General features: G+C 40.5%; 1 protein-coding gene across 1 annotated transcript in view; it reads left to right on the forward strand.

Moving 5' to 3' along the window:
• Positions 1-20,660, forward strand: part of LOC121518684 (roundabout homolog 2-like) — a 161,836-nt gene that overhangs the window by 107,707 nt on the left and 33,469 nt on the right. The window contains exons 10-15 of the mRNA XM_041801169.1: positions 3,386-3,591; positions 6,624-6,705; positions 6,826-6,991; positions 7,470-7,636; positions 7,724-7,845; positions 19,378-19,609. Coding sequence (XP_041657103.1) covers positions 3,386-3,591; positions 6,624-6,705; positions 6,826-6,991; positions 7,470-7,636; positions 7,724-7,845; positions 19,378-19,609 — 975 coding nt within the window. The remainder of the gene's footprint in view (positions 1-3,385; positions 3,592-6,623; positions 6,706-6,825; positions 6,992-7,469; positions 7,637-7,723; positions 7,846-19,377; positions 19,610-20,660) is intronic.

Raw genomic sequence — 20,660 nt, forward strand, 5'->3', positions numbered from 1 at the left:
TTCTGCAGCCTTGTGAGCCTCAGGTTTCTGTAGGTGATAAACAATCTTAAAAATCAACATTTTATTATTACCTTTGTCACCAATGCTGGAGTCAGAGTGTGTGTCTACCAATGTTAAAGCTAAATAAGAGACAGCAATATGATGGTGTTGTTGGTTCTGGAACCACTTGAGGCAATGATAACTTGCTGCACAGTGGATGTGATGATTCCTGAAAAAGCAATGAAGGACTCAGACCAGTATCAGGCCTGAAGTTCCCATGAAGACTTGTTTGTAAAGCATAACACTTACGTAATGCCTTTCAACCATCAACCAGTTGATACCTCTTAGAGGCTTGTTAAGAAGTTATACTAGAATAAACTTTTTTATTTTTTTTTTCTGATGAATTAGAGTTTTGAAACACTTTTTCCAATACCTGCGTATGTGGCCAGGGTCCTAACTCAGGTATGTTAATCTAGAGGTGTCGTTGTTTTATTCTAAATGGGGTTGTAGTCCAAAAAATACCATATTCCTTTCCAGTAAGGGTGTTTCTAATGCCCAAATAGATTATATACGTAAAAACTGGTGGGTGAAAGCCTTGCTACTGTACACCACCTGGAGTCCAAGACAGATTTACCCACTGGAAAAATAAAATGTGAGATTTGATATCATATTGTATCATATGGTATCATGTCATTTGTACTGTGTTGTATCATATCATATTGTATTTTGTCATATTCATCACATCGTATTGTGTCATATTGCGTTGTATCATAATGCATCATGCCATATTGTAACATATTATGTTGTGTCATAGCATGTCTTATCGTGTCATATTGTGCCATATTGTATTGTGTCATGTTGTGTCGAATGGTATCCCATCATATCATGCTGTACGGTGTCATGTTATATCATGTTGTGTCATATATTTTCATGTCATGTCATGTTGTGACGTCTCTGTGGTGTGGTGTGGTGTCGTTTATTTGCTAAATGGGGTTTTGCTCCAAAAAACTACCATATTCGTTTGAATATACCCATAAAAACTGGTTGTAAAAAACCTCAGGAGCAGTGTTAATTTTGTTGACTAAAACTATGACTAAAAATGTTCCCCAAGAGCCTTTTTTTCCAGGACAAAAACTAGACTAAGACTAGCCAAAGATAGATCTGTGATAACTAAAACTGACAAAGAGTAAGTTTAGTTTTTGTCAAGATGACTAAAACTAGACTCAAATGTAATTTAGTTTTTGTCAGACATTCAAAATCCATGATAATTCTCCACTGCGGCTAAATCTGTCAAAAAATGCATCTGTATCTCTTTAGCGTCTTAGCAGTAGAAAGCAGGGACCCCAGGTTTGGCAGAGTGCATAGAACACACTACCATGACTTGGTGGCAGATTTAGGCAAGAAAATAAATGCTTGGACTAAAAGTAAAGACTAAAATGTGAGGACTTTTTAATGGACTAAAACTAGACTGAAACTAACAAGGGTAAAAATGACTAAAATGTGACTGAAACTAAAATATATTAAATCCAAAAAAGACTAAGCCAAAGATAAAAATTTCAAAAGAGCTGCCAAAATTAACACTGCTGAGTATTGGACACCTCCTGGAATCTATGACAGATTTCCCCATCAGAACAAGAACGTGTAATGTTAAGTTTCGTAAGGTATCATGTGGTGTCGTATTGTGTCATATTGTGTCACACTGCATTTTATCATGCCATAGTGAGTCATGTAGTGTCTTGCCATGTTGTGTCATATAATGTCATGTCCTATCATATCGTGTCCTATCATATCGTGTCTGATCATGTCAAGTCATTTTGCATTGTTTCGTGTTGTCATGTCTTGTCGAATGGTGCCATACCGTATCATGACATATTGTATCGTGTTGTGTCCGGTCCTGTCATGTAATATCCTATCATGTTGTGTGGTGTTGTGTCGTATCGTGTCATTTTGCAGTCTTGCTTTAAAACCCCCACCTGTAGGCTCAAGGGGTTTAGGAAGTTAAAATGCTTTATCAACAATCCTCAAATTCTGCGAATGCGAGTTGTCTGACTGAAATAAAGAGTGATGACTGTCATATGAGTCTTGCATAACTCATTTTATAGTTAGGCAAAGCTAGTTTAAAGGGATGATTGATGGGGATGATGATTATTAGGTGACAATGAATACAGCAGATCAGTCTGCTTTGATCAAGGGCCTTGGCCTTTCACCTTAAAAACTCAATCAGGTCATCCTACAGTCACAGTTGACAATTAAATAAAGTTGAAGATCATCCTTCAAAGTGTCTTGATGTTTCATGTTCACTGGAGTGGCCAGGGTGGACAGACAAACGGACCACCTGCTGACCTTAAGCCTTCAGCTCTGGGTGTTTGTTTCAGCTGTGAAAAACAGGTATTTTAACATTTGATGTTTATGGGTCTTCAGCCTCAAGTGGACATTTGGTGAACTGCAGTCTTGCACCTTTGTTGGCTTTATTTTTCAACTTCACAGGTTTCTGCTTACATTCAATAATTTCTAATGTATATCGTGAGATATGATAACTATTTGGCCTCTATTATAGCCAGCATGTGGTTGTGGATACTGTCCTTACACCTGTTTTTACCAGATTACTCATCTATTCTGCTTGAGTCGTGGCATTCCTCATTGTGCTGAAGGAGGTGTGATAAAAGATAAGGAACCTGCTGTACACACTTGTGCGAATGGAGACTAACCTGATAACAGCGTAGAGCAGCGGTGAGGAAATTGGAAGCGGAGGGGGGAGAGTAGTTACAAGGCCTACAGAGCTTCAACACTCCAGAAATTACTGTTTGGGATTGCAGCGGCTGTTTTCTGGATGATATAACATGCTTTAAAAAGCTTTAAATGTGATGAGTTGTTGTTCTGCTTGGCATGCTAATTCCAAGTTTAGTCTTGTGTGCGTGTGTGACTGTTTTTTGGTTTTGGGGGGAGTTTTGAGGGGAGAGGTGCAGAGAGGGAGGAGGTGCAGCCATGAGTCAGAGCAGGAAGAGAGAGGACAGGATGTGTTGAGAGGTGTTATAAAGAAGGTATGGTAATTAGCACCGCGGGTGAAGCATCGTTAATCCTCCCCCAGTAATTAAAGCTCAAAGGTGTGACGCAGTGCCATGAGCACACTGCCATGCTGTGGAAAAGCCTCACAAAACAGTCACTTCCCCACACAACAAAACCAGCAGATTGAACCCTAACATCTTGGGCCTGCAACCACTCATGCAATTACTGCAATCACAAATTAACACCTTGTGATAAGGTCATGTATGTTTTTTTTTTTACAAATCAAACCAGAATCTCACCCGCTAGAAGAGAAGATGATCCACACCGACTCCATGACATCAACACAAGAGTGCTAGAAACATTTAATGCTAACATATTTCCTTATCATTGTTTTTCCCAGCTCTGAAGGATCGCCCTCCACCAATCATCCGTCAAGGCCCATCCAACCAAACGCAAGCAGTGGGAGGTGTGGCCCTGCTCAGGTGTTTGGCATCAGGAGACCCGGAGCCTACGGTCACCTGGCGAAAAAATGGGGTCAGCCTGCTTGGAAAGGACCCACGCTTTTCTTTGCTGGAGCATGGCAGCCTTCAAATCCAGAACACCAAGGTGGGTTGTTGTGGATTGTAAAGCAATTCAGAACAAGGATTTGAACATGTGGGATTACTTCACTCTACCCCGCTATTGTCATTCTGATCCAGATTCTAGTATTGTATCTATGATATCAAGTACCAGGGAGTATGTTCATGTATTAGAACATGAACATGAACAGTAAATTAAGTCATCTTTATCTCTCAAAACCAAAAGTTTAAGGAGCTGCCACAACTCATGTCTTGAAGGAACCTTCAGGAACCTGGGAACTTCCCATAAGAAGAGCTATTTTACACAACATAGCCATTCTACTAACAAATTTACATCAGCTTGGTACACAAAAATACCAGTAATTTAGCAATATTTCACAAAAGCAAATCCCATGAGTAGAATGAGGAATTCAACAGTATGCTAGACTATGGTGCCAGACAATATTCTTGTCTCATTTTTGACTAATTAGTCAAGAGTTTTGAACAAAAAAGTCCCCAAGAAGGTTGTATACATGTATCCCTCAGTTAATTTGTTGCTGTAATTTGTCAGACTAACACATAAATCATAAAAACAAATTTTTTTTGAAGTTATTCTGTCCAATGTATTTATTTAAGTTTTGCACAGGTTCAACCTGATCCATGCCAAGCAACAGTGACAGCTGAGATACACTATGAGGCAAAAGTATTTGGCCACACCTGTGAAGCATTGAATTTAGGTGTTTTAATCAGACCTGTTACCACAGAGGTATAAACCAAGCACTTAGCCAAATGGGAAGTTTTGAAGAGATAACTGACTTCAAGCGTGGTGCTGTGATAGATGTCACCTTTACAATAAGACGCTTTTGTGGAATTTCATCAATGCTTTAGGTGATATTAGAAAGTGGAAGCATTTAGGAACAACAGTAACTCATCCATGAGGTGGAAGACCACTTAAAATCACAGAGCAGGGTCAACACCTGCTACGGCCTGTGGTGCATGTGTGGAACTGTACAGTAGGAGCTTCATGGATTGGGCCTTCATGGCCGAGCAGCATGCAGGCCTCACACCAATACCAAGTGTCGGATGAAGTGGTGTAAAGCACACTGACACTGGAGTAAGGAGCAGTGGAAGCATGTTTCATGGATTGATGAATCATGCTTCTTTGTTTGGCAGTCAGAAGGGTGAGTCTAGCAGATGCCCGACTACATTGTGCCAAGTAGGGGTAGGTCGATTGTCGGCCTGGCCAATTATTCAGGCAGAAATTTGGCATTTGGCCGATTATTGGTATTAGCATTTTGTTTCTCCAATAACCGATAAAATTACATTTTCTGGAAGTGCACTACTTTGGCTTCAAGGTGTGTCTTTCCCTCTGGCTTTACTGTTACTCTCCACAATCTCACCAGATGCAATTAATACACACTATCTGATAGGCTAGATGTTACATGAGTACCAGTCAATCAGCAGTTCAGCCTTGGTGCCACTGACTCAGTGAGTGTATGGCATCACATTCTGTTTTCCTGCTGCTACTGTGTTGCACTGTGCCATTTCTCATGCTAACAGAGCTAAGACTAAATAGTATATTTTCTGTCCTTTATTTTTTGATCAAGCAATTTTACTTTTTCCCCATTAAGTACATTTTTCATGCCAATAAATGCATGTAAGTTCCAAATATTGGCTGTTGTCTGGTTTATTTACAAACCAAGCAATCTTGAATCTTCCTTACTCACTTCAGTAGTGTCTGACTGGTTTGAAGCCACACTCCTTTTAATTGCTGGTCATTTGGGCTAAATTCATAAGCCTAACAGTCATGGACTTTTGACCAATGTGTTTGGCAATACAGATGTAGAAGATGATGAAAGTATCTCTTAACTCAAGTGATGGTCCATTCTATTTCATACTGTTCAATAAAATTGATTGTTCTGTGAGCTAAAACCAGCATGACAATGATAATAACACTGTTTGCCCATTAATGACAGTGTCCATAAGGGTGTAGCATTGAGCTTACAAACTAAGATGTACATCTCGCTAGGATTTGGTTTGCCCTTATTATCTGTCTGTATGCACATATTGGGACCATAGTTGGTATGAAGGAGGGAAAATAGTAATACATTTTTGGAACACGATTCCAGCTAATAGTAGTGAGAGTATTATTTTGATAGCTTTGACCATCATCAAGATTTTTGTATTTGCACATCATACCCTTCTATTGCATGTGGTAGATGAAAGAGAAATCCTCTTGTCTGCTAGCTGATGTCATCTGAATGTAACTCAAAAGGACAAGTGCCGAAAGGTTGCTTTTAAAATATGAATAGAGTATTGATTTTTAAAAGATGTTAAACGCTGCTATTTAGCCCCAATTTCTGAAGCAGTGGTTGGACTCAAGGACAGGCAAGAGTGAGAGGACTCTAAAGGGGCTTTTATAATGGAGGGGACAGTAATATACAGTGTCCTGTCACAGTGTCAAAGTGCTCTGCCCGCGTCGCTCTCTCTCCCTTCTTCTCTCCTTCTTGGGAGATAGCCGAGTTGTCAGTGGATCCTTAGGCATTGGCAATATAGAATAGATTGTCATATCACTTATATCCTGTGTCAGCACTGATGATGATAATGTTGATGGCTCGGGGAATGGAGGGTGACTATTATTGGGGAAAATCAATTAAGAAAATTAATGTCAGCTCTTACTGGGCTCTTTCTTTTTCACTGGCTGGTGCTAAAGTTTCCTCTCGTGCACTCTCGGGCTTTTCTCAAGCCAAATGCAGGCCAGTGGAGGTTAATGCATTTTTACTGTACTACTAGCTGCGAACCTCCTTCAAAAGCCCAGGCTGACGTAAGAGCTTGTAGAAACCATCTGGGATCACAGTTACAAAGGCTGTTGGATTGAGAGGAAAAACAGCAACAGAGAACAGCATGAAAGATGCATTATTTAGGATTTAGAAGAGCAGAGGAAATCTTAAAGACTTTCACAGACAATTTCACCCAACTTTTCTTGTTTAGAGTCAAATTGGGCTGCTGTTTCAACCCTGGAGTCGGCTCATGCAGCCGACCAAAGAGTCGACCTTAATGCTATCTCTGTTTCTTCCTTAGCTGTCTGATTTGGGACTGTACACCTGTGTGGCTACCAGCTCCAGTGGAGAAACATCATGGAGCGCATACTTGGATGTCAGAGGTCTGCTTCAGTAGATATAATTAAATGAAAAGTTTAACATATTTTTGCATATCTGGAATTAAAATAATTAACATTCTTTCAGGTATTAATTTTCCATCTCTGTTTTATGCTCTCTGTCAGACTCCCCTGACCTCGTGGACTTCATGTCTCACAACGCGTCCGCCCTCCCAGGGCCACCCTCCAAGCCAGAGGTCACTGATGTCACCAAGAGCAGTATCTCGTTGTCATGGGAACCAGGGCCAGAGGCAGGCTCCCCTGTGTCGTCCTATGTCATCGAGGCCTTTGGGTATGTCTGTGACCTATGGCTTCTGGCTACATTTAGTGACCCCAAAAGCTCCCATAGCTCTAACAGATGGGGGTGTGTTTTTATGGGCATGCTCTCAAGACAGGACGCTTTCAAGGAGAATATTCTGTATCTCCTTTATTTTACAAGAATGTTCTGGTATTGAAAGTTTAATGCTAATCATTTGGCAATAAAAGCTCACTTTAAGCAGATGACTGGCACACAAGAAATGGCTTTTTCTTTTCTCGTCAAAGAGTTGACAAAAGGGAAGGATTACAAAGGAGAGTGTTTCATAATTGTTACCCTGATCGCTCCTTTTCATGATGACATGTAGCATTTTAAAACATTTCCTGCCATTACTGTGTGACATGCCATTTCTTCTCCCAGTCTTCATCCTAACAGTGCTACCCAAAATAAACCGACTTGGATGGATGAAAAGATTCCCCCTCATTAATAAGATTTAATCATGCTCCTTTTACAGTCAGTCAGTGAGTAACAGCTGGCAGACAGTGGCGGACCATGCGAAGACCACCGAGTTCACAGTCATGGACCTCCGACCCAATACTGTCTACCTGTTCATCATCAGGGCGGTCAATGCTCAAGGGCTTGGGGACCCTAGCCCCATGTCTGAGCCTGTGCGGACCCAAGGTACAGAAATAGCCATGGGTGTTAATGAATTCTTACTGATCACAGCAAAGCCACACTGCATGAATGTGCTCCCTCTTTGTCTCTTAGACATTAGTCCCACAGCACAGGGGGTGGACCATCGCCGTGTGCAGAAGGAGCTGGGGGATGTGGTGGTCAGCATGCACAACCCTGTTGTCCTGAGCTCTACCTCAGTCCAGGTCACATGGACGGTGAGTACGTCTAACATTTTAGACTATATAGAACATGTGTATCATCTCAGTGGCATCACTCACTGGTTTCTGAAGCCCAGCAGTGATGGATTCCATGCTGGGAATGCTAACTCTACCTAACTTTCAAACAGCTGAGATGAGCTTTTACCATCTCACCAACAGCAATTATGTACTTAGCAGCAGTCAGATCAGACCTATGAGAAACTCCTATGCTTTTTTTGTACTTCTGTGTTGTATAATACTGCAGGATACCTGACGTGCACCTGCTTGAAAACGAAACCATACATTATAAAACACAGACTCTAAGACTTGTGATTGGTCCCGAATGTCCTGAAACCAAAAAATATCCTCTTCCTCCTTAACTGATTTATCAGTGGTACACTCCATCTCCTTTTTTTGTCAACTTAGTTTTCTGCTTTGCATTAATTGCAGTATTATCAACTGCTCACTAAAACTTCAACATAACAGATACAGTTAGAGTTGCTATGATTTCCTGTAGACAAGCAGAGAATGTGAATAATGAGGAATACTAAAGAGCTCCACCTACACTTACACAGCAGCATTTAGGTCTCACAGCGGTGTAGGCCAGGGGTCATTGGCTACATTTGTACAAGGGCCAGCCTTTTTCTTGGCAGATGCTGTGGAGGCTGTTTTCAACTTAATTAGAAAACAGTGATCAGTCCCTATACTGCAACTGTCTCTTGTCCACTATTCATGTGCACAGCCAGCATAGCAAGCACAACTTTTTTGAGGGTAGTTTGTACTAGTTTAATATTTGCTTATAATGTCTGAGATGGATTTCTGTAAAATGGATCAAACATGAAGTCATTCCTGATAAATGCTTAGAAGCTGTGGTGATTTGAAAGTGCCTTAAATATCATAATATACTTTTTTCTCCAGGCATTTCCTTTATTTAAAGATATTTTGGGGGCCACATGGGAAGCTGTGGAGGGTCAGATGTGGCCCCTGGACTTCCAGTTGAGGATCTCTGCTTGATTCATATGAGGCATCCCATACCACCTCTGTATGCAGTGTGAGCTATTAGATATCAGGCTGTCTTCAGTACGTCAAGACAATAAGCATTAAGGAATAGCATTTGTTTAAGAATCTTAGACCCCTCCCCATCCTTTCATACAGTTACATTACCTGTGAAGTGCCTTGCAAAGCTAAAATTATAAAAGGGCTACCATATCTGTTTGAGTTCCATGAGCAAAATGATTGTATTTCTATTTATCATGTCATATTGCACTGATGAAGATTTCCACTGACTAAAATAGACTGAAACCAGCCTAGAATGGCTGTTTCTCAACCTTGCAAAGCAGATGGATATGCCAGTTTCCATGTCCTCACTGGCAAATCCACATCCATCTGGCATGCCAGGTTAGCTGTTTCTGGATTTGGGGGAATACATATCCATAAATGTTTGAAAAGCAAAGGAAGACCTTGTACCAGAACTATTTCAGTTTGGGGCAGAACCACAACATATGAGCAAGTGTTCCATCAGTTTGTGTCCACCTACTGCAGAGTAGTGATACAGTGGAATAATATGAATCTACTTTGGTGCGTGAGTAAAGGACTCTGTGTATAACTTTATACAGAGTTAAGTGATGCCTGAGTTAATTGAGCATGAGTGTATGCTTTTGAGAGATCTAGTCATAACTCCTCTGAGACTTCTACACCCATTTCTTCCTCCCAGGATGCCCTCAAGTGGTGTGTAGATGGAGCAGTCTCATCTGCAAATGCACTAATGAATGTAGACACCAGCTTTCTGGTCTCAGGTTATTATGTTTTTTCAGTGTACAGGTCATTTTCATAACAAGACCTTTCTTTCTACATACAACAAATGGGGTCAAAGATGAAGGTATCTGGTACATTGATCTTATTTTTACCTGATACTACACCTTCAATTTTTTTTTTTTTTTTTATCTACAAAACAAACCCCTGTAAAGGACTGAGGGGGTTGATTTGCTGCATGGAGTAACACTGTGAAGGATATACTATTAACATCCTGCTCTATCGCTAGTCAGGGAGGGCGTTGGCTGCCCAGTAATAATACTGAACAAAGGTAGAACCAGCCCTCTGAGATCTTTGGGTTTGCAAAGATGTAGTTCGGCTGTACAGGGCTTTTTTGTATCCCCATAAAAAGGGCATAATGTTTGAGTCAAGTGTTGAAAAGACAGTTTTAGTTGAAACGGATGTGTTAAGGTATCAACAACCCTTAAAATTACTGTTAATCAGAATCAACGATGGGAAATAAACATTTGTGAAAATGTTCCAACAGGGCACCAACGACTTCAGACTATGGTCAGTGCAACAGAGTCCATTGACTGTATCTTAGCATGGACAAGGTGTAGAAAACTGAAGCTAACTGAGGCAGGGCCCAGGCATATTGTCCTAGTGGCAAAATCTTTAGTCAAGACATGTGCAGAGGGGAACTAGCTGGCTGAATATTGGAAGTGAGCCACAACCTTTACAATAGAATAATCAACAATTGGGCTCAAAGCTAAAATGGTTGATTGGGACAACCATATAATACATAAATTCTATCATGAGTCCACTTGCTTGGTTATCAAGGAAAATGCAAGGAATCATGAGAGTTCTGAAGGGTGCACTTTTCAACACCAAACAAACAATATTAAGTAGCATAACAAATATAAAACCTGAAGTTTTTCTGCACTGCTTTCAAAATAACTTAATAATTTCTCAATATTAAAGTTTTTCCTTTGAAAGTTAAAAGGTACCTACACAAAGTGCAAATGCAGTATCACTTTTGTAAACTTAAATGCCATTTTCAGGCTTTTTTGTACAATTTTCGGTGCTCAGCTGATCCCAATTATCGCCCCCCAGCTCCCACAGTTAATCACAGCTCTATCTCTCAGCACAGTGGGGTATTTAAGGATGGCAAACTTCCAGTGGTGTAAAAAGTCCTTGAAGGCCATACTTGAGTAAATGTAAAGATATCTCACTTAAAATCAACTCAGGTAAGAGTGAAAGTCACCCATTAAAAATCACTTCAGTAAAAGTCTTCAAGTAGCTCATATTAAATGTACTTAAGTATCAAAAGTAAAAGTACAAAGAAACAAACCAGCTAGAAATTCTCTCGCAAGCTTTATTTAGTTTAATTTTCCCTTCCTCCCTCAACTCCCTTCACCTCTTGCTCCCTCTCTCCCTCCCTCCTTCTCCTCTTCCTCCTTCCCTCCCTCCCTCCTTTTCTCCCCCCTGCTCCCTCCCTTCCTTAAGTAAAGTCCACAAATTTACAGGTTATCTTCAGCAGAAGTTGGTTTTCAGAATTGCAAGAGTTCAGCCGTGCTCTCTGTGAGCTGAAGACAAGTCCTGCAATGCTAAATAGTCGTTCACAGGCTGCAGAGGGAAGTAGAGGTGTGTTCAGCCTCAAAGACAACTTGCAGACGGCAGGGAACGATTTCCGTAGGTCCATCTGATCTGCTGAACAGGCCAGGTATCCATCCAGTTGCTTGGAGCCATCTTGTGTGTGAGATTACTTCAGGGTAGAGAAAAAAAATCCTCCTCATCAGATGAACTAATTCTGGTGGTATCTCCTGACAGCAGGGAAGGATCCTCCATGTGCTCTCTGATGTAGTCCATCCCTGAAGTCGGAGAGGGTGAAAGTAGCATTAGTACAGCTTGAAACCATCACCCTTATGGGAGGCTAATGTATACTTCCTTTTTTCATTTTAAGTGTAAAGATTTTGTGTCATGCAAAATTGAATGCAACAATAATTGAGATTAATAACACAAATAAATATTACCAAGTGTCAAAATATATTACCTATTCTGATTGTAGCGTCATCTTTTGTCCATGTAGTTCTGAATTTTGGGAGGAGAATCGCTGCAGCAATCAACTCAGGGTCTGTTATCATTGGCCAAAGCGGTTCTTTATGCCCTCTTGTAATGCTTCAACCAAAGGCTTGCAGTACTTCAGTGGCAACTTGGCCTGGTCCAACTTGGTAGTCAACAGGCTAATAGTCGGAAGCAGCCATCCCGTCTGGGCATGTGTTTCTGCTTGCAAGACATTGATTGCCTGGGCAACCCGGCTCATGGCGGTGGTATACTCTGTGAGGAATGCAAGTTCAGCTGGATTGAACCTGTTAGGAAAAAAACAAAACATCACTGTGTTTTACTATTCAGAATAAACATTTTATCCAACTCATCAACAGCTTAGAAAATAAACACGGCATTGTTTTACATAATTTTGGAGCCAATTCTGGGGTTGTCTATCACTCATATAGTGGTTTAGTTTTTTTGGGCCGTAAATATTTGTACCACTCGAGGGCAGTAGGTTAGTGAAATGTGAACAGGATACGTAATGGTTTGGTAAAGGGATCAAGATGTTCTTGAATGCAAAAATATTTTTTTAAATATTACGTTATAGTAAATATTGTGTTTGTTAACACAATACGAGTCAGAAACATTCCATACAGTGAAGCCATGACAAACGCATTATAATACATTGAAATTAAATAAAAAAAACACTGCACATAATAATTCAAACTTACATTGGTACCTTCAAGTCTGTGCAGAAAGCTCTCATGGTCCCCTCTCCCTTGTCTTTCATTATCCTGAGCAGCCTCTCCACAGCCATGAACAATGAGTTCCAGTGAGTGGCAGTTGGGCATAGCAGCTGGTGGGAACAGGAGTCTTCCACGGCTTCGGCTGCTTGAGTAGATCTTCCGCATTCATTCCAAAGGGCATGACACTTGCTGAATGTTGAGCGATACACTTTTTTGTATGCATCGTTAGCAGTTGCTTTTGCAGCATCGACAGCAGTGACCAAGTTGAGCAGATGACAAGCACAGCGTTGATGCTTTGGGAGCTCAAATTCCGCACCATCATCCTCATTTAGGACCAGTGACACTTCAACAAACTCCACTTCTTCCTCCACTTCCTCCACATCCTCTTCCAAATCTTCCTCCCCTGGTTCTGCATCACCACAGACTTCATTGTTGTTTTTGTCCTCGCCAAAAACTTTGAAAGCCTTTAGAAAGTTGGAACTGTTGTCTGTGGTTGTTCTCACAGTTTTGTTCCTGATGTCATACTCTGAATGGATGTCATTGAGTGAGCATGCTAAAACATCAAAAGTGTGGGAACCTCTCAACTGCCTACAGGCTAGCGCTGCTGAGTGTCTAGTTAGGCTGTCAGGGTCAATCCAATGGGCAGCCACACCAATAAAGCTACTTCTTCTGACTGACCAGCAGTCTGTGGTGGTGGCAATGTGGACCACAGACCTCATGGCCTCAGTAACCTCCATTTTCATTTTCTTTACAACATCTTCAACTCTTAATCACAAGGTAGGCCTTGAGATGATTTTGCTGAAGGCTGAAGATCGCTGACAGATTCTCTAAAGGCTTATTGTTCCACGACAGCAAATGGCTGGAGTCCTGTGACAATGTACTTAACAATGGCTTTGTTGATTGAGCTTTGAGAGATAGATCTGGCATTCCCCACTGTGGTCTGTTTGAGGGTGGGAGTCTCACTTTCAGAGCCTGTGTTCTTTTTAGTGATGTCAACCCTTCATAGATTTTTACATGATTAACATGCTTTCTCTACATCAAAAAGAAGAAAAACATAGAAATAATAGTTTGCCAGAAGAATTTTTGACTGATCTAAATGACACACAAGACTTGATACAAAAGTTGTTACAATGACAGGCAGACAAAGGATTGTTTTCTAACATTAGTGTTATTTCAGTTATTTTTTAAACTAGTTTCACAACTTTATTAAACAGGATACATTGACACTGACGGTCACACCACGGCAGTATTTGTGATTTCCTAACATTTGAAATGTAACGTTATGCACTGGAAGAGCACCAAATCAAAGCCAAGTATTAGCCAGCGAGTTTGGTCATTTTTTTAATGTCATACAGTACGATTTCATTGACTAAACATAAAACGATTTCAAATGTCACTGCTTGACACGTTGTAAGGACAAAACAACTTACAAACGGGGCATACAACTATTTATTTTCTTACAGGTGAAAAAAATAAAGGACATGTAATGCAATCAGTAGTCCTTGTGCACAGCAGTGGTTAAGCCAACAAGGCTACTTTTAGCCGCTGAGTTGAGGTAATAAGTAAAATGTTGACAATCTATGTTAATGATTATATGGTATATATACTTAATACTGCAGTTCGTTCATTCACTTACTGCAATGTGTTTATTTAGGTTTGAAGGTGAGTTTTGGAACACCATTATTTCTGTGTTTCTCGGCAAACACAAGAGGCACTTCATCCTGTAGGATAAATCTTTCATCCCGACAAAAGTGAAAATGTCTTTTAGATATGGCCACGGGTGTCTGTCTTCTTCTGAAGCACAACCAGCAGGTGGTGTGGCGGTATCTCCACTATCACCAGTGGACGAGGCTGCTTCCATCTTGCTGTTGACTGACGAATATTCGCAGGTGTGGTCTCGCTGAGACAAGCGATTGGCTTTTTCTTCTTTTGAATTTCCGGCAGACTAGAGGCTAAGGCATATTGTCACCCTCCATAGGTCTTTAGCGCCTCAAATTCAGAGCCTCGGCTTCATTTGAGAGCACCAGTTAATCGCGCTAGAACACGCACAGTCCGGATAATCCATCCATAATCCATAATCCATGATGAGACATTTATATTCACATTTTATTTTGTAGGGAGTAACGACGGTGAAAATATAAATGTGGCGGAGTAGAAGTATCATTTTTTTCATTTTAATATAGCGAAGTAAAAGTGAAAGTTGCAATAAATATAGAAACTCAAGTAAAGAATAGATACTTCCAAAACCTACTTAAGTACTGTAACAAAGTACTTTTACTTCATTCCTTTACATCACTGCATACTTCTCACTAATCTCTGTTTGCATTAAGGCTGATGTACTACACTGCTTCTGCTGCTGGCAAAGCTTAACCTCCTCCACCCAAGCCTCCTCCTTTATAGCATAAGGCTTGTTGCACTCTAATATTGAAATTCATGATTCAATATTAATTTCGTTTTAACTAATTTTATTGTATTGTATATAAAAATAAAAAAAAAACCTTGGATTTGACAAAAAAAAAAAATTGGCTTCACTCCCAGTCTGTAGCCTCTCTGACATCACCCATTTGTTTGAAATCTCCTTTTTCAGTTAATTTGATATTAGTACCTTGTTTCTTTTTGACTACAGGTGATCATATTTGGACAACAGATATGATTATGCATTAGTGCAGCTAAAATCTAGTTAGCGATGGTTGCCATTTTCATAGTTTTGCACGAAATGAGAGCATAAGTGACAAAACAGGGGTCATGCTGCATTCAAGGGCAACTCAGGTCTAGCAACAGTGACCAGAAAGTAGCGAGTGAGAAGTGGGCTCATTTTCCATTCTTGCATCATGCAATTGGACTTATTTTTGCATCCAGTGAAGTGTCCTCTTTCTGTCATTAGAGAGAATGTAGGTTTAAGACACTCCATTTTTGCTTCACCTTTTTATAAAGAGGCTCTGGATTGTTGGATTGTGATACAATGACAACAGAAACTTTAGCTTGACATGAGATAATGCATGAGTGTTTTCCCTCCCAATAGAGCCTGGTCAAATTACACATGTGGACCCATTCAGATGGAGCAGAAACACAGCTTTATCCTGTCACTGTGTCAGTCTGTAAGCTCTATTACAGTGCATAGCTGCTGTACTGACAAGCATGGAATAGCAGACTAGTGTAAGCCCATCCTAGGTGTGTCATTAACTTAGAGCAGCAGACAGCGGGGACACCTTGCCAAGAGACAGAGAGAACATTTCCCAGATAAAGGGCTGACTGCAAACACCCTCCAGAAGTGACACATGTAGCGCCTAATGGTGATGTATTTGTCCTGAATGGAAACATTAGTCTTGATTCCTGCATCACCTCAAACCATTGTAAATTGACGGAGCACCATCTGCTCAGACTATGAATGTGTAACACTCCCACCGTGTTTACTCTGTGAATGTGTGCCATCTCATCCAAAAACATAGGTGTATGCCAAGTAGAAAGTTCTGAAATGAGCGAAAACATTCATATTTTTTTCTGAAGGTAAGTAGTGCTTTGAATTAATATTTTTAATTTGAACAAGCTGGAACCTTAATGTTCAAAATGAAGCCTCTGATCAAGCTCTCATTGTGGTGGAGAAGAATCATCTGGGGCATATTATCAGGAATGACTTAAGTGATGATAATGATGATGTGCAGGATCACTTTGCAAACTTTGTGCACAAGCTAGTATGCTTGCATGCAGCATTTTTATCAGAAATAATGACAGAAAATCTGCAACAGACTTTATGAGCAAAGTTGTGAGTACCTTACTAAAAATGTGGTGCTGGTTGTGCACTAAATACTAGGCAATATGCAATTGCAGTATGGTCAATTTGATTTGGATTTTCAGACAAAATCAAAAACTATTCAGTGTCAGAGTAAAACAGATTTGTACAAATGAATGTCGGATAGAAATATGTATGGTAAAAAAAACTGACTGCATTAATTTTCCCCACACTTTAAAGTGACTGACTTAATTCAACAGAGGTCCAGTCAATTGGTGCTAGTAGTCTCACATTTTGTGAAATGGGGATCACCTGACTGCAGTGCATGTGTCTTAAGTAGTTTTACTTTAAAGAGACATGTATCTGCAAGGTCGTGTCACTGGTAAAATCAGCATATCTAGCTACCGTTACATCATGATGACAAAAGAACACTCCAAGCAATTCAGAGAAATAGTTATCGAAAACTATATGACAGAGAGAGAGATACAAAACAATTCAAGGCACTAAACTTCCCCGGTGTTCAGTTAAATCCATCATCAAGAAATGAAGGGATTATGGCACATGTGTAAATCTGCCTAGATCAGGCTGTCCTCACAAACTGACTGTGAAAGGAGACTAGTGAGAGAGGCCACCAAGACACATATGACTACTGTGAAGGCATTAGAAGCTTCAACAGCTGAGAGACTGTGCATACAACAACTGTTGCCCAGGTTCTTTACCAGTCAAAGCTTTATGAGAGAGTAGCAAAGAGAAAGACCAAGTTGAAGAAAACTCATTAACCCTTTTACTCCTAGCGCGTGGTCGACGACGCGCTGTTGAAGCATACTTTACATGACCATAACTGCATGACCGTTTGTGCTATCGGAAAAATACAAACAGTTTCTGAAAGCTAAGAAACTGTGCTTTACAGCCAGCATGCAGTTACTTCTGTAATCTCCCCTTTTCCCACTAAGATTCTAGCATAAAGTTCCCCCATTTTTGTGTTTCTTCATTTTAAACTCTCAAATGTACGTCGCTTTGGAGAAAAGCGTCTGCTAAATGACATTGTAACATTGTAACATTGTAACTGTTAAAACACTTAACATGCAGTAATATGTAAATAACTGCCATATATTAAAAGTTCTAAGTATTGTGGAAAAATGGGCGAAAGCATGTACTCACAGGACATTTTCTTGGCCTTTAATGATTAAAATAAGAAAAGAGCCCAGAAACTCAGTTTTAATTTAAACAGTTAAAAAAAAAACACTTTTTAAACATGCGGTACATTGTACACAACTTCCAGATATTAAAGTACTCTAGAATAGTGGGCAAAAGCACTTACAAGACATCTTCTGTGCCATTTATAGTTAAAATAAGAATGTGTCCAGAGGCTCAGAAGTTAAAGGGTTAAATAAGGACTAGAGTTTGCCAAAAGGCATGTGGGAGACTCCATGGTCAAGTGGAAGAAAGTTCTTTGGTCTGATGAGACCAAAATGCTCCTTTTTGACTGTCAGACAAGACGCTTTGTTTGGCAGGTACCAAACTCTGCACATCAGCACAATCACACCATCCCCTCTGTGAAACATGTCAGCAGCATCATGCTGTGGGGATGCTTCTCAGCAGCTGGTCCTGGAAGGCTTTAAAGGTAGATGGTAAAATGAATGTGGTAAAATATAGGATTTTTTTCAGTCTACAGAAGAACTACAGCTTGGGAGAGGATTTATTTTTCAGCAGGATATTGACCCGAAGCATACAGCAACAGAAATGGTTTAAAGACAACAAAGTGAATGTTCTGGAGTGGCCAAGTCAAAGCCCAGGCCTCAATCCAGTGAATTTGTGGCTGGACTTGAAAAGGGCTGTTGATGCCCTAAATCCCTGTGCAACCTGACAGAGCTTGAGCAGTTTTGCAAAGAACAATGGAGTAACATTACAGTGTCGAGATGTGCTAGCCTGACTGACACCTATCCACACAGACTCAGTGCTGTGATTGCAGCCAAAAGTGCATCTACTAAATACTGACTTGAAGGGGGTGACTGTTTATTCAGTCACTTATTATACATTGAATATTTTCATTTAATTAAAATCATTTTTTCACTTTGAAGAGTTTTTTTTTTAATAACAAACTTAAACTGAATATAACTGATTTATAAAACCAATAAAGGGCTAAACATCCAAGGAGGTGAATACTTTTAAAGGCACTGTATCATGCAATGATGCCTAGCTCAGAAAGATGGATGGGCTTTTATTTGCATGGCATGTGGCATAAGTTCCTAGTACAGGTGGTCACAGAAAACATATAATATTGTGGAAGCACATGCTTAAGTCCTAAATGTGGCAATCTGTTTTACAACTAACAGGTTCTTTGACAAACTGTCACCCGCCTTGCTATTCAGTTTTCATTACCCTGCTTTCAGACTGACACCCCATTGAATCCTTGACCTTCACTTCAATATGTATAGGCAACTTCTCAGACTTTATTTTCTTGCTGGGTACTCTGGAGCATGCTTTTCCGAGATATTTCACAAGATATCTCAAAAGAACAGCACGTCTTTTGCTACGAATGCTCCTTTTTTGGAGCTGTAGTGAAAACCCAGCCTTTCTTTGGTGTCTGATCAATACGGCGCAAGTTCTTCTGCGTCAAAAACATTGTGTTTGTAAGACATACATTTTATTCCATGTATTGCAGCAGTGAATCGAAGTGTGAAAGAGATATACAACAGCTGCTTTCAAAGGACCACAGAGAAAGTCCATTTATGTCAGAGCATGGAACAAATAAATTCTTTTTCAAGTTGCATAGGAGGTGGTAGAAGATGTTAAGGTTTTTAGACCAACAAATCTTTTTAACAACATATGGACTGAGGCTATACAGAAAGAGAGAAGAGTGGATACAGTATATTTTGGCTAGCTGGATGACAAGCAGCTGCTTTAAAAGCTTTTTCTTGCTTCTGCACTTGTTAACATGCAATTACCATGAGTTGCCTCTCCTACATATTTTACTGTTCTCCAGATATGCATGTTTAAAAAAATGGAATCTGACTGTTGTGATTCAGCGTTTTGGCTCTGAGAAGTGCCGCAGGTTTACCAGTTTGGGTGAACAGACTTCCACTCTCTCATATGGCTTCTTGTTTCTCTGCTGCTAATTAAACTGTATGATTAACAAAGCATGCACAGTCAGCGACAAAGGACACAAACTGAATGCTGATCCAGAGCTCCAGAGCAGTTTAGACACAGATGTACAACCCCTCCTACATCATTACCATACAATATGTCTTCATTCTGCTCTCTCCTTCTCAGGTGGAGAATCCATCGCAGTTTATTCAAGGCTACCGGGTTCTATACCGGCAGACGTCAGGCCTACCGTCCCCAGGGCCGTGGCAGATAGAGGACCTGAAGGTCGCCTCGGAGAGAAACATAACTCTCTCAGGTCTGAAGAAAGGCATCGTGTACGAGATTAAAGTGCGGCCATACTTCAACGAGTTCCAAGGTGCAGACAGTGAATCCATGACAGCACGTACCATGGAAGAAGGTAAGCATGAATTAATTAACATTTCTCACAAAAAGGGATTTCTCTGCTGGCTATATAGGGAGAAATGTAAGACGTTCCTCATGCGTGAGCATACACTCTTCTGTAAATGATTCCTTCTACTTTTTTATTTTTAGTTGCTGCTTGTAATGGCTTCATGGCTAGATAGTAATAGATAATGGCATTTCAAGTACACCCACCCACACGCGTACTGCTGCAGTGCAGCGTCTCCTGTGTGTGAAAACAGGTCTCCCAGACAGCGCAGTGGGGGTCTGTGACAAGGCTGGGCCTCTGTGGCTCAGTAGCATGCAGAGGGGGGAGGGTGCAAAGTGTCTCTTTTGACATAAGCTCAACTCTGTCTGCTCTACGGTGGACCCCTGCTGCCATCTCCGTCACACACCAACCAAACCTCCTAAAGTAACGCACATACAAATTCTCACTCTCAAGGAGTTCATCGGTGATGCTGCTTTGAGTCACCCTTGTCCTCCAGTAGAGCAGGTCAGTGGATCAACTGTCAGTATAAGCCATATTTTCATGAAGTCAGTTATAGCTGACTGACTTTGCTGCATATTTTACTTGGTAACCATCACTAATTTATAAATTAATTATGGCATTTACCACTTGTCACTAAAAGACAGTTTACATTGTGATGTAAGGCCCCGTCCACACGGAGACGAATTCAGGAGTATTCGCAAAAAATGTTGTCGTATCGGCGTTTGATCCACATGGAAACAGTTTTAGGAGTTTGGGTGTTTTGGGAGGCCTTAAATGCTTCTTTATAAAACTGGGTCCAAAAGTGAACAGATCTGTAAACGCTTACTGTTTTATGTCTGTGGGGACAGCCAGCCACACCTGTCTTGAAACGATTACGTCATACATAGCATAGCCCACTTAAGCCGCATGCATGTGTCAAACCAAAACAACAATGGCAAATTATAGGGTTGTGTTCATGCTGCAGAAGATACTTAGCTTATTATGGCTTTTGCAGCAAAATCTGATGCTTCTTTACCACCACTGAGGACAGCATACACCAGATTTTCTTAAATCCACCACA

The sequence above is a fragment of the Cheilinus undulatus genome, linkage group 12 (genome assembly GCF_018320785.1).
Source record: "Cheilinus undulatus linkage group 12, ASM1832078v1, whole genome shotgun sequence".
Lineage (NCBI taxonomy): Eukaryota > Metazoa > Chordata > Actinopteri > Labriformes > Labridae > Cheilinus > Cheilinus undulatus.